The sequence below is a fragment of the Prunus dulcis genome, chromosome 2, assembly GCF_902201215.1.
Source record: "Prunus dulcis chromosome 2, ALMONDv2, whole genome shotgun sequence".
In the NCBI taxonomy this organism is placed as follows: Eukaryota; Viridiplantae; Streptophyta; class Magnoliopsida; order Rosales; family Rosaceae; genus Prunus; species Prunus dulcis.
This window is the reverse complement of record NC_047651.1, coordinates 3,736,509-3,750,784: the sequence shown is the minus strand read 5'-3', so window position 1 is coordinate 3,750,784 and position 14,276 is coordinate 3,736,509. Positions and strand designations below refer to the sequence as shown.

Below are 14,276 nucleotides of genomic sequence, written 5' to 3'. Positions count from 1 at the left end.
AGGAAAGACAATCGTGCCGATCGAAGAGACCAGCCGAAGAAGGGAAAAGGGCGGTACGATCGCAACGACAACCGAGCTCCCCTGCCTAATCGTGACCACGGCAACAAGGTCTTTACCCTATTGAATACCACCTATGAGGCCGTTCTGATGAACGAACAAGAAATAATACCAAAACCGAATCTGCGAAGACCCAATGGGCAAGACAACCGGGATACCGGTAAATTCTGCCGATACCATCAGCACAACAGCCATAATACGGAAGACTGTATAAGCCTGAGAAAGATTGTCGAACGGTTGATCAGAGAGGGGAGGCTAGATCAGTATATCCCCCGGCAGCCACCGGCGTTGGTGCCGAACTAAACTCGGCAGATAAACATGATAAGCACTATCAGCAGTGGCCCCACCGTTGAGGGAATGAGCAACCGTTCAATGAAGCAATACATGCACGCCGCACAGTTTCCTCAGGTATTTGGCATAGAGGTGAATCGGCACCATGAAGTACCAAAAGTTCATTGGGAACCGATCACATTTTGCGAAGAGGAGGAAGAGGGAGTCCTCTATCCCCACGACGACCCGATGATCATCCGAGCAGAAATTGCCGACTACGATGTAGGACGAGTACTGATCGATACCGGGAGTTCCGTAAGCGTGATTTTTGCCGAAGCTTTCCGAGAAATGGGAATAAACTACAACTAGGTCAACCGGCAGTTGACACCTTTGTTAAGTTTCTCTGGGGACCTGGTCCAACCGATCGGCAGTGTAAAACTGCCAATTACCTTCGGTACCGCACCAAGGAAAACAACGGTATACGATCAGTTCCTCATCGTTGATTGCCCGACAGCGTACAACGTCATAGTTGGACGAACGGCACTCACCAGGGTTAAGGCACATCTTTCCCCTCACATGCTATTGATGAAGTTCCCGACCCCCAACGGCACAGGAGCTGTCCGGGGAAATCAGCTAAGTGCGCGGACTTGCTACGCCACGGCTCTCAAGGCAACCTCTTTCAAACTCCCCGACGAGACCATGTCTGTGCAGGGGTTACTGAACGGTACGGGACCAGTTGACTACCCAAGAGACGAGTCCCCGACTCCTCACGCACAACCCGCCGAGGAACTGGAGACGGTAACCTTGAGCGATGAACAGCCGGATCGTCAGGTTAGAATCGGCACAAGACTCACTCCTGCCCTCCGAACGCAATTCATAAATTTCTTGCGGCACCATTCGAAAGTGTTCGCATGGTCGTATGAAGATATGCCCGGCATCGCCCCGGAGGTCATCAGCCATAAACTCAGCATTTCCCCCGCTTATAAGCCCGTAAGGAAGAAGCGCCGATCGTACGATGCCGAACGATACGAAGCCATGCGTACAGAGGTCGACAAACTTCAAACCATCGGCTTCATCAGAGAAGCTACGTATCCGGTATGGCTGACAAATTCCGTGATGGTGAGAAAGGCTACAGGCGGGTGGCGAATGTGCCAAGACTATACCGATCTCAACAAGGCCTGTCCGAAGGACAGCTTTCCGTTGCCACGGATAGACCAGCTTGTGGACGCTACTGCCGGCCACGAACTACTCAGCTTCATGGACGCCTATTCCGGCTACAATCAGATATTCATGCACCCTTCCGACAGCGAACACACCGCATTCATAACGGACAAAGGGCTGTACTGTTACAATGTCATGCCGTTCGGCTTGAAGAACGCCGGGGCAACATATCAGAGGCTTGTCAACAAAATCTTCGCTGGATACATCGGCAACATCATGGAGGTTTACGTTGACGACATGTTGGTAAAAAGCAGAACTGCCGAAGAACACCTGCACAATTTATCAATCATGTTCGGCATACTGAAAGACTACCGGATGAGACTGAACCCGACGAAATGCGCCTTCGGTGTATCTTCCAGAAATTCCTCGGATTCATGATTAGTCAGAGGGGGATCGAAGCGAATCCCTAAAAAATAAAAGCAATCATCGACATGGAGAGGCCGAAGACGACGAAGGACATTCAAAGCCTTACCGGACGCATGGCCGCCTTGACCCGCTTCATATCGAAAGCTACCGATAAATGTGTACCGTTCTTTAAAGCCTTGAAAGGGGGCAAACAGAATATCATATGGACTGCCGAATGTGATAAAGCATTTCAAGACTTAAAGAACTACATGAGCAAAGCCCCCCTGTTATCAAAACCTCTGCCTGGGGAAATTCTCTCCCTATACCGTTCGGTATCTAGCACTGCTGTGAGTTCGGTATTGATACGAGTACCGGAGAAAGCAGAGTTATCGATTTTCTATGGCAGTAAGGCACTCCAAAATGCTGAACTTCGGTATCCCCCATTGGAGCAGCTTGCACTAGCCCTTGTTGTCTCGGTACGAAGACTTCGGACATACTTTCAAGCGCACGGAATCAAAGTCCTGACCAACCAACCGCTCCGGCAAGTGCTCCAAAAATCAGAAATTTCTGGCCGATTAATCAAGTGGGCGATCGAACTCAGAGAATTCGACATACAGTTCGTTCCGAGGCCCGCCGAAAAGGGCCAGGCTGTTGCCGATTTCATCTCCGAACTTACCCCATCAACAGCACGGTCGACGCCCGAGACGGTGACCGAGACTGGATTACCGGCGGAGTTAGACGCCGAACGCTTTGACACCTCAACTCCCGTATGGATTCTGCACGTCGACGGTTCGGCAAACCAACAAGGATGCGGAGCAGGCTTGGTACTGACAACACCGGACGGACTCCAGATTGAGTACGCCCTCCGATTCGACTTCCAAACCTCCAACAATGAAGCAGAATATGAAGCTCTCCTGGCCGGCCTCCGGTTAGCCAAGAGCATGAATGCAAAACAAATAAGAATTCACAGCGACTTCCAGCTCATCGTGAACCAGGTAACGGCAGACTTCGCCGCCAAGGATGCCTCCATGTACGCCTACCTTTTGACCGCCCAACAGCTGCTCCAAAGCTTCCGAGCCTACGAGATCAAGCAGATCCCCAGAAGCGAAAACAGCCACGCCGATGCCTTGGCGCGTCTGGCTTCGGCAATCAACGACAAAGTCGGACGAAAGGTGCCGGTGAAAATTCTTGCCCAACCGAGCACGGTAGCATCCGAAACGTGTACCGTACGGTATGAGGATACATGGATGTCTCCTATTTACTTGTACCTGACCAACGGCACCCTTCTTGAAGACAAGGCCCAGGCCTGGAAGCTTAGATACCGATCAGCAAGGTACACCGTCATCAACAATGTGCTTTACAAGCGTGGCTACACCACTCCATATCTCAATTGTCTTACGGCAGAACAGGGGGACTACGTCCTTCGAGAGATCCATAACGGTGTGTGTGGCGACTATTCCGGGTCCCGGTCCCTCGCCTACAAAGCCTTTCGGCAGGGATACTTTTGGCCGACCATGCATCAGGAGGCTAATTCACTTGTGAAAAGATGTGATAAATGCCAGCGCTTCGGTAACGTTCCGCATATCCCTGTCGAATCTCTGACACCGATTGTAAGCCCTTGGCCTTTCGCACAATGGGGACTAGACCTGATCGGTCCGATGCCGCAAGGTAAAGGGCAGGTAAAATATGCAGTGGTCGCCGTCGACTACTTCACCAAATGGGTAGAAGCCGAACCTCTGGCAACCATAAAGGCAGCAAAGATGGAGGATTTCGTCTGGACTCACATTTGTTGCAGGTTCGGCATCCTATATGCGATCATTACCGATAACGGCAGGCAGTTCGATTCAGAACTCTTCAGGCAATTTTGCACCCGCCTGAAAATCAACTTGTTTTTCGCATCACCAGCCCATCCCCAATCAAACGGTCAAGTCGAAGCAATAAAAAAAGTCATCAAGAAATTACTGAAACGGAAGTTGGACAAGGCCAAAGGTGCTTGGCCGGAGAAGCTTCCCGAAGCTCTATGGGCCATTCAGACATCTTACCGAACGTCCACTGGAGAAACCCCTTTTTCCCTGGCTTTCGGTTCGGAGGCTGTGGTGCCTGTAAAAATTGGTGAACCTTCCTACCGAACGGAAAACTTCGCACCGAAGCCTAATGAAGAAGCGATTTCTCTAAGCCTCGACCTACTTGAAGAGCACCGGGCACATGCCAACCTTCGAAACGAAGCCTACAAACAACGTGTCTCTCGGTATTACGACTCTAGGATCAGACACCGCTCATTCCGAATCGGAGACTGGGTCATGCGTAAGGTATCGCTAGCAACCAAGGATGCCACGGAAGGAACCCTCAGACCTTCCTGGGAAGGACCCTATGAGATCATCGGTATTCTTCGATCAGGAACCTACCAACTAAGAGACTTCAACGGCAAAACCCTCGGTCACCCTTGGAACGTGGAGCATCTCAAATACAATTTTAAGTAACCTAGCCTACGGCAGGACCAATTGTAACCGCTTAGTATTCGCCCTTTGGCAGAAATGAATAAAAAGCCATCGGCACTATTACTTCGGAAAACCTTTTAATTACTCCATTAGCCCATGGCTACCAATAGTATTTAAGCTAACGTTCTACGGCGTCTTTATTAGCCTACGGCAATAAACAATGGTCGAAATTTTTTACGCTACAGATTCCATCGGAACTTGTATCAATTTCAAATTATCCCTTTAACGTTATAAGACGCATAATCCAATCGGCAACAAAAGGCATGTTCAGATTGTTCAAACAGTAGATAAAAACATGCATTTGAATTAAAGATGCCCTCGGCATCAATACGTTCGGTACACAAAATAAAAATAGAAAATATAATTCCACTATTACAAATAAACGGCAAGGAGCCTCAAGTTTCATCGGCTGCGGCAGCCTCTGCAGATCCGGAGCCCTCGGCGGCATCTTCTCCCTCGTATTGTTCGATCATGTCCTCCGTCAGCCCTTCCGATAGTGGGGGGGATCAGCGTTGAAATTCAGATTCAGCTTCTTCCTGGGGTTGTACCGTTTAAACCGGTACAACAGGTCCGCCATCTCTGAGCCCACTTCCCTATCCAGGAGAACAGTGAACTCTTCAGACGAGCGGTATCCCCGGATGGCTGACCCTACGACAGCCTCGATCTCCGCAGCCTTGGTCCGCTCCGACTCCTCCAAAGCCACCTGCACCCCCTCTTTGGCCGTCTCGGCATCCATCGCTGCCGCCAGCGATGCCTCCAGGAGACCATTCATCTCATCCACCTTAGCCTCCGAAGCAATTGCCTGCCGTTCGACAGCCTCTTTCTCCTTGAGCAGGTGGGCGTGGTCCTGGAGCGTCTTGCCCGCCTCGGCAACCTTGGCCCTGCTGTCCTCATAGGCTTTCTTAGCGCGCTCGGCAGCAGTAATGGCTCGCTTGACGCAAAGCCACATATCCATGGACGCCTGTGTGGAAAGAAGACGGTCAGGTGGTGGCCCCGACAACAAAAAAAAAAAAAAGAGCTTACCGAGGCTTGAAGATGGAAGGCGCGTCCGGCCTGCTCCCGAAGAAGCTTCTTCCGTAGCTCGTCGATCTCCGGCAGCTCCATTTGGGAGGCGAGGATCATGTGGTTGACGAATTGGACAGTCTTCGAGGGGCAGGCGATGGTGACGGCTTCGGTAGGCCCCTCCTCATCCTCCACCGCCAAGACGGCCCTCGGAACCTCCGACTGGCCGCACCGCTTGGAAGCCGGCGAGGCTTCCAGATCCACCGTCACTGGCCGCTTCCCGGCAGCCCTGGAAGCGGCGACTTCGGTATCCGATGGGCTCGGTGCCCAGCTGTCGTAGGCGCTCCGCGAGGGTCACGTCCTCTGGATCCGACGCCTGCCTAACGGAAAGCGCCTCGGGCTGTTTCTTCTTCTTTTTACCCTCCAGGCCCATCATGAGGCGCCTCCGGGAGAATTCGTTCATTTTCCTCGCCTCGGCAGCCTTCTTTGCTTCTGTCACTAGTCAAAACCATTCAGTCAGTCGAATAATAAAAATAATATGCAAAAAGTAGAGGGAGAAAGATATACACTTACTCTCGGCAAGGTTGACGAGGCCGGCTCTGACGAGGTTGTCGGTGAAGAGGAAGCGTGGATAAACTCGCTCGGCAACAGGTACTCTTAGCCTCACTTTGTCGAGCTGCTGGATCTCACTCTGCTTGGGGCTCGGCTGCTTGAGTTTACCTGTCAGAAGAGGGAAAATTAGTAAAGTAAAACAAGAAAAAGAAGAAAGAGGAGAAGCCCAGCCTATCAATGGGTATGTTAGAAACTTACCGGCAATCTGAAATGTCATGGGGACGGGGAATCTGGGGGGTGTTCCCGATGGCGATTCCCAATCGCCGAAGAGTAGCACCCGCCGATTCCTCCACGACTTCTGAGAAGTCGGCACCGACTTAATGAAGTGCCCCCGATCGGAAGCCTTTAGGCAGTTCGCCTGAACCCAGCCGCCGTGATCGGCGCTCTTGGACTTGGTGATGCTGTATAGGTACGAGAACTGCTCGTAGGAAGGCTCCCTCTCCTCAGCAATCCCGAACGCAGCAATCACCCCCATCAAGGCCACCCAGAAGTTGGGATTGTACTGGCCAGGAGCGTACCCGATCTGGGCAAGGATCTTCTGCACGGCAGGTTGCAACGGCAACTGAACCCCTTGCAGAAGCACGTCGGTGAAGAAGGTGACTTCACCATTCCTTGGGTCGCTGAGGGACTCGGTAGGACCCGGAATCCTCATCTTCACCGAGTCTGGAATGAGATACTCGGCCCTAATCCTCTCTAGCTCTCGTTCGGTAATCTTGTTGGGCTCCAAGTAGTCGACCCCAGAACAGAGTCTTCTTGGGCACACCCACCGGTATCCTAGACTGCTCCCGGTGGATGATCGTCACCCTCGGCCTAGAGGAACCGGCAATGCCCTCACCACGACCGGAGGTGGAGGCCTCCGGCTGATGCTCAAAGGTGCCGGTGCGGGTACCGTCCTTATAAACCACGGCCAAGGGAAGCGGTTGCCCCGTCATAAGCCCCTTCCCAATACCATGGATGGAAATGGAGTTCACCTCCTCACCGAGTCTCAACATCGGTGTCCTCTCCACCCTCGGCATCGAGGCTCGCAGCCCCGCTGGACGTGTCCCAGTCCGATGACTCCCCATCGAACGCGTTGGGCTCATTGCCGAACACCGACTCGCTATCGGACATCTACAAAACAAAGGAAGGGAAGCTAAGGCCGTGTCACAAACTACCCTACCGATGCCTACAGCACTACCTATGGCCACTAGACTACCGAAAGAAAATCCTACCTACCGTTCGGCTAGCCTATGCCATGAGAAGACGTACAATTAAATAAAGAGAAAGTATTTTGGGGGTACCGAACGGTATCTTACCTTGAGTAGTGTGGGATGATTTGATTGCTGAATAGAGACTTCGGAAATTGCCTTGTATGCCGAGAACTGCTGTGAAAATCGCCTGGATTGCCGTTCACTCTCTTCGGAAATCGCCCACACAGAGCTCTCGCGTCAACTCACAATTGCAAAGTGAGCTTTGCGTCCGGAGCAACCTCTATTTATAGGGAGAGAGCTGCAACGGTACGCCTCGGGAAACCAAACGGCTCATAAATGCGACCGTCGGGCGTGGCTTCGCAAGCCACGTGTCGCCCGGTGAATGGCGATGTTGACTGCACGCCAGGCACGGAAGACGAAGCGTCTCCGCACGTCAGGCACGGAAGACGAAGCGTCTCTCTGCCCTCACACCTCTTAGCATCGGCGACCCCTCGGGTCCCAGGGGAACCTTTTCCGAACGATGGTTCCCGAAAGGATCAACATAAGCATCTCTCTCCCCCCGAAACGATCTCACCGAACGGTAGGGCATCTTCGAACTGCCATAGAGAACGAAATTCCCTTCCGAAGGACCTTCGGAAGAGAACTTGGGGGACTACTGTTTATACCGGAAATAAACGGCCTATGACCACCGAACACGTGGACAGGATCGATATTTATCACAGAAACCCTTCGGCACATTGCCTACCGAAGCCGTCCATTTTGACCCTTTTGCTACAGGTCACGTGTCATGCTCACAATCCGCTTCTACAGTCCCACATCGGAAATATGAGCATAGTGCACGCCTCCCAAGGCCTGTATAAGAAGACCCCTGTCCTCAAAAGGGGGAAGAAAAGAAGCCAACGGTACGCTACCGCTTGATCTGTAATCTAATATTACTAAAATCGTACTTACTAAAGCATCGGAGAGCCTTCGGCCGGTACCACACCGGTACCCCAAGGTCTTACCGAACGTGTCCTTCTTGCAGGTACTTACCCTTCCAAGGACAGACACCTACCGAAGGTATAATATCACTAAGTTGGGCGAAACACGTGCCGAACCACTTTTTCGCATCAACGTTGTACTAGCTGAAAAGTAAAAAAAAGGTTTACCTTGTTATCATCATTTGTTGTATTAACACGCTGAACCAAACCACCACGAACTCTATTTATAAGCCCATGACGCTCCCCTTTTCCTATCAATATTGGAATACAAAATGACTTATGTACATGAAAATTAAAATTAAATAAATTTAACGACCAAAGCATGCACAAACCATCACATTTATCTTAAGGTTCTAAACAAGAAGGGCCTTATGTGCATTGTACTTTCTTTTTCTTTTTTCTCATCTTCCTTTCTTTCTTCCTCTTCTCTCCGTTCTCTTTTCTTCTTCCTTCCTCGCCTGATATTTTTTTTTATCTCTCTCTCTCTCACCCCCACCCCCCCAGGAGTTTCCTAAGTGGGTGGTAGGGTTGATTGGGTTCGACTGGGTGGTGGTGCAATTAGCAGGTGACTGGTCTATTGTGGTGATTGTGGTTTGATTGGCCTGTAGTGGCTATTGGGTGGTGGCTGATGGGTCGAGAAAAGGGGAGAGAAGAGAATGGTGAGCGAGGGGGAGAGAAGATTTTTATTTTTTGGTCAGATGAGGAGAGAAGATTGAGCGAGAGATTGACGATAGTGAGCAGCGGCAACTGTTCTTTTTCAACCTCCCCTGTTTTGAGCATTTCTCGTGAGAATGAAAACATCTTTTGTCTGTTTTCTACAAGTACACGTGAACTTGTTTTCATTTTATGAAAACATTCTCAGTGCTTTCTGCTTTTGGCCCACCAAACAGGTTCTTGCTGTGTTTTTTTTCTATGAAAATGAAAACAACCCCTTAAAACTTAACTGAACGAGCCCTTAAGTTTTGTATACATAATTTCATTTGTCATTGTAGTAGATTATTATCAATTTTTTAAAACAAAAATATTTACAAAACAAGCTATGTAAATATTGTAAAATATGTCAATATGGAGTTAGAATCAACCCCATAAAATTGGGCAGCCTAGACCTAGTCCAAATTAACCCGAATTCATGATGAATTTGATTGGACTAACATTTTTTTCCGCTAAAACCTGAGCCCAAATTATAAAGGATGAGTTATGATTGGGTTGACCATCCTGCTTTCTGTTATTAAATAGAAATTAAAATCGAAAAGGTGTGACTATCCAAGTTTGAAACAATACATCTTTTAAGTGAAGAGATGCATTACTTGCCTCTTCAAATTAAGTCACATACTTTGGGGAATGGCTCTTCATCATCTATAAATAGAAAAGCCCATTACATCAGTTTGGATTCAATCAATTCATTGATATCTAGTTTTCTAGAGCATTTTATACATTAGTTTCTTAGAATTTTAAGAGTGATTTAAGAGAAAGTTCAAACACACGTTCGTTATTCTTGTGGTTTGGAGTGCTACTACCACAAGGAGGCTAATGTATCATGGGAGACATTTGCCATTGGAACCTTGAAGCACGAGTGAGGAGCAATTTTGTCTTAAAGAGATAGAACGAAGTTCTAGACTAGACCGTGTTCTAGTTTTTCTAAACTTTTATTTCTATTTCATTTTGATGATTTTATGCTTTAAATTGTGTCATTAATAGGATGACTAAATTTTGATTTTCTATAAACCCTAAATCCCAAATGCTAGAATTCTAAAATCTCCATGAAAGTCCTTCCAAATTTTTTTGCACCTTGTCTAAACCCAAAGCAATGAGCTTATAGTTCAAGTGGTTAAGAGTATTCACCCTGCATTTTAGGCTCTAGGTTCGATTCCGTCCTTCAATATCACTTGTATATAAAATAAAAAGAGTGCTATTAAACGAACCCTAAAATTAACTAAGTATACCATACTACCAAACTATTTATTGAATTACTAATTTACCCTAATATAAAATGACCAAAAAGGATATATTGAATTGTTAAACACATATAATTTTAGTAAGTACACCCTATTCACCATATTCAAATCTAATCAAATGTAGAGAAATTTTCGTATTACTTGGTGTTCACGAACAACGCAGCTAGCACTGATGGAGACGCAATGAGGTGTCGTTGAATGTCTGAAGGTGCAAGGAAGTGGGTTGTAATACCGATGCTCATTTCAAGGCCACAAAAAAGAACAAAACCCGCTGAGGTTGACTTCCGATTCCTATGCTCTGAGATTCTTATAGTTTCAAGTTTTGTTAGTTATAACATCTTCAATAATAGTAATAATCTGATTAATCTGTTTACTCATGGGATGACGAAACAGTCATCCAAGATTTCAATCTGTAAAAGACAAATATTCTTTTGGAGTTTTGACCACAAAGCTTTACAAACAATCAATGGATGGTTTCTTGCTTTGTAAAAGAAGTGCGAAACACTTTCATTTTACCCAGAAAAAAGAAAAGGAACTCATAAAACTTTCATAAGATGATAGAACATATTTGGAGGGCAATAAGTTCAATCCAAAAATAAGAAATAAATAAAGAAAATCACAAGGATTTATAAGAATCAAGCTTTGAATTGAAGGAGCTAGCAAATCTACTGTACACGAGCTTACAAAATTAAAGATTTTGATACAAACTCAAAATCTAAAAAAAGGGCACGAATTCATGTTAAAAGAGAAACCTGTTTTAAGATTGGTATTAAGGTGTTATGTGATAGAACTTGTATTAGGGTGTACCAGAGGTATTTTTGGTAATTAAATAAGATGTATTTAGTTAATTTTATATTTTGATTACAATATTTGGATATACTTAAATCATAGAGTGTACTCAATTAATTTTAAAGTTTGTTTAGCAGCTAACGGTGCTCAAACTTTAACAGGGTATAAATGGCCCAAGATATTATATATTGTGGTGCAAAGTGTGAAATTCCCAACATGGGAATTTTAATATGTTGTGTAAAACATAGTATTAGCCACTGAGTGGCAAAGTATCTTCTACATCATTTACAAAATCATTCCGTATTTAACTACACACTGTAAATAATGTACACAACACTGTGATGTAGCCTTCATCAATCTTTCCATCCAATAGATCATGCAGAATGCCTACGCTGTCCATACGTCAACATTAACACACCTGAATTTGGAAATTGTAAAGTAAATGTATGAGAGTCTATACGTAGACTACAATTTATTATTCTACAGTATGCTGTAAATTGGACAAAAAATACTGTTGAAGTAATAACTCTGACAAATGTGGATAACATGATTGAAGAATGCCAATACAACCTCAAACCTCCAAATGAACAGCAGACTCAAGCTTCACACGGTTGAGTCGAACAGTCCCAAGAATATACTCAGGCAACTCTGCTTCCTCCTTTGCCTCTATCAAAATTGCAAGGTCAACCACTATGTTCGTGACATATCCAAGAACAAGTCCGATGATACTCCTCGCCACGGATGAGGATCCAATATCCACATCAATTTCTAGAAAATTATCTTGTCTGAGATATTTGCAGGATACAGCTTTCCCCAGTAGGCAAGCTTTTGTTCCAACAGCTCGCTTGACCATCCAATATCCTTCAGCAATACTTGGAATTAATTTTAATCTTGCATCGCGAAACATGTCACTCCCATCCACAAACTTAGCAAACAAAGAATTTGGATTGGGAGGTCTGTCAGCAGCATAGTAAAGTACCAAACTATAGTTTGGTTTTGCTGGAACCTGGAGATTAAAGATTAGCACAAAAGGAAGCTTCTTTCCAGCTTCTGACTGAATAAGGCACCTGGGATGCAGTGCAAACCTATCTATGGCTTTATCAACTTTGAACCAATCTACTGCTATGAGCTTGAGAAGTGGATCTCCTCCCTTTACCTTCGAATTGTCCTCTAGGTAAGTCTTTCCTCTGATCATAAATCCCATACCACTTGGAGATGTCCAACAGTTTGTGTCGGCCTCATCATTCCCTTTGCAGAAGGAACCATGGAACTGCTTTGTGTCAATTGTGATAGGAGCTGCTTTGGGATCCAGTTCTTTATTAGCATTTGCAATTGAAGCTCGCTTCAAAGCTAAGCTCGAGATGGCCCATGCAACATTCTTCAGTTTCACTTTTGCATCCTTCTGGTCAAGCTCATCACTCTCACTTTCTTCATCAGAAGATGAAGAGCCCGCTGAAATTGCATCATAAAACTCATCCTGCACTGCCTCAGCCTCATATTCAGCATTGGAAACGGGACCGTCAGGTACTTTTGATTTGATAACAGAAGCAGCAGATTTGAATTTGAGTGCAGGATTTGCTCCAATATAATCCTTCAGACCTGCCACTTGGCACAACAATGCATAAGGTACACTCTTTTCAAAGTTTGAGAAGTGATTTTTCTTCCATCTCCACCAGCCCTTAGAAGGTATCTCCACCATTTGTGTGACAAGACATCGTGGAGTATTTGAACCCATGGATGCGTTCAAATTTCTAATCTCCCAACTAGATGGATTTATTTTTGTACGATGATATCCAGACCTCTTAGGCTTCTTCTTATGAATTGCTGGGAATTGCAAGATTGTATACGTTCCATCTTGTCCTCGGAACCATTGCCTAGAAAACAGAAAATCTTTCTTGGAATGCCACCGAGAAAGATACATAGGATCAAATGTCCCATAGACAACATCAAAGTATCCATCATAAGAATCTATCAGCTCTAAGTCACCCGTCAGCGTATCCCACTCATATCTCTGATGTCGAGCAGTGTTCAAAATCACTTCAAAAGCAGTATCTGCAGTTGCTTCAATAACACCAACAGCCTTGACGATAACACCTTTACCACTCTCAGTGTTAGCAACATCTTGAAATATTCTAACACCATTAACTGTTCTCACGCATTTCCACTCATACGCCTCAACTGCATCTCCAAAGTCCGTTTGAAAGTACCCCTCTGAGCTATTTGGGCCCAAGCTTGAGGATTGACGCAAGAGCGTCTCCGGGCCTTGCCCAATTTTTATTAGCCTTTTCAATCCATGTGCATAGTGCCTAACTCTAGGTCGATGCCCTTCAAGATCAATCTCCTCTTCCATGTTCAGTTTGTTTCTGGCACTAGCTCCTCTTGCAAGCTCATACTCAGCCTGTTGCTTGGCCTGATCAAATGCCTCCATCCATTTTTGGGCTTCTCCAGCCGTAGCACAAGCAATTTCTCCCTTTTTTGTTTCATCCAATCGATTGTAAAACCGAAGAACATAAATATCCCCACCCTTGCCTCCATGCTGGACCTTTCGGCGCCCGAGCTCCTCTACCATCAGTGTAGGCCCAACAGCACCCCGCCGGATGGGTCTAATGCCGGGGTTCTCGTGAGGATCACGCTTGTACATCTCCACATACTTGCCCCGGATGAAGAGAAACCGGAGGTGACAATACTCATGCCCTAACTTATTCAAACCCAGATGATACACCCACCCAAAATACTCAAACATCCCTCCTCCAACTCCACTTCTGCAGGAGCTGTGCTCCGACCCATCCCCCTCAGACCGTTGTTCACTCCCCACGTTATTAAAAAACGCCGCATCCATCTGCAAAAATCTAAGATGTTCTAATTCGGAGCTAAATAATCACAAGGCCTCAAAATAAGTAGCAAATTCAACAAATTGAGCTGCGTGCGATATGCTTATTCCGAGCTATAATGATGCAAAGAGATCTAATCCAAATCCAATTCCAATTCTACAATAACAACCTACCCAAATTCAATAACATAATCGGCATTCAGAATTTAATGCACACAAAGAAAACGGTCAAAGAAAACAACTTTCAAGAGAAACATAACGGTACATTAAGATCAAAGTTCCATTCCTATTTTCTTCAAAGAAATAAACAAACTTACTTCAATTTTCCGAGAAACCAAACAGAGCATAATAGAACGAAATGTTAGCGTACCTGATCTTCTCGTCTGGTCGTCTTGGAGTTGATTGACAGACTGTATTTACTGTAAGTCCACTGGAGTCTGGACAACTGGAGCCACGCGTTTACCGACAGCGCCCTTTTATACTTACGTATGGTTCATCAAGTAATTATTTCCGAACAGTAGGGTTGA

The 14,276-nt window shown here is 46.2% G+C and overlaps 3 protein-coding genes across 5 annotated transcripts; 2 read left to right on the top strand and 1 right to left on the bottom strand.

Annotated features, from left to right (window-relative positions):
- The first annotated feature begins 375 nt into the window (after nt 1–375).
- LOC117617509 lies at nt 376–1,867 on the top strand. The gene is made up of 3 exons (XM_034346908.1): nt 376–642; nt 697–1,770; nt 1,856–1,867. Exons 1-3 carry the CDS (start codon nt 376–378, stop codon nt 1,865–1,867), a joined length of 1,353 nt encoding a protein of 450 aa, XP_034202799.1.
- A 112-nt stretch (nt 1,868–1,979) lies between these two features.
- LOC117617508 lies at nt 1,980–4,373 on the top strand. Its single transcript, XM_034346907.1, has one exon. The coding sequence runs from the start codon at nt 1,980–1,982 to the stop codon at nt 4,371–4,373; it is 2,394 nt and encodes a 797-aa protein (XP_034202798.1).
- A 6,699-nt stretch (nt 4,374–11,072) lies between these two features.
- LOC117617313 (protein ENHANCED DISEASE RESISTANCE 2-like) lies at nt 11,073–14,236 on the bottom strand. 3 transcript variants are annotated; one of them, XM_034346650.1, is made up of 3 exons: nt 14,067–14,119; nt 11,490–13,758; nt 11,073–11,337 (listed from the first exon to the last, which is right to left on the bottom strand). In XM_034346650.1, the coding sequence occupies exons 1-2, from the start codon at nt 14,094–14,096 to the stop codon at nt 11,491–11,493; spliced, it is 2,298 nt and encodes a 765-aa protein (XP_034202541.1). In that variant the 5' UTR covers nt 14,097–14,119; the 3' UTR covers nt 11,073–11,337; nt 11,490. The 3 variants fall into 3 exon arrangements, with proteins under 3 accessions (XP_034202541.1, XP_034202542.1, XP_034202540.1); XM_034346651.1 differs by lacking the exon at nt 14,067–14,119 and adding an exon at nt 14,120–14,236 and having other exon boundaries at nt 11,073–13,758; XM_034346649.1 differs by having other exon boundaries at nt 11,073–13,758.
- Nucleotides 14,237–14,276: the final 40 nt, after the last annotated feature.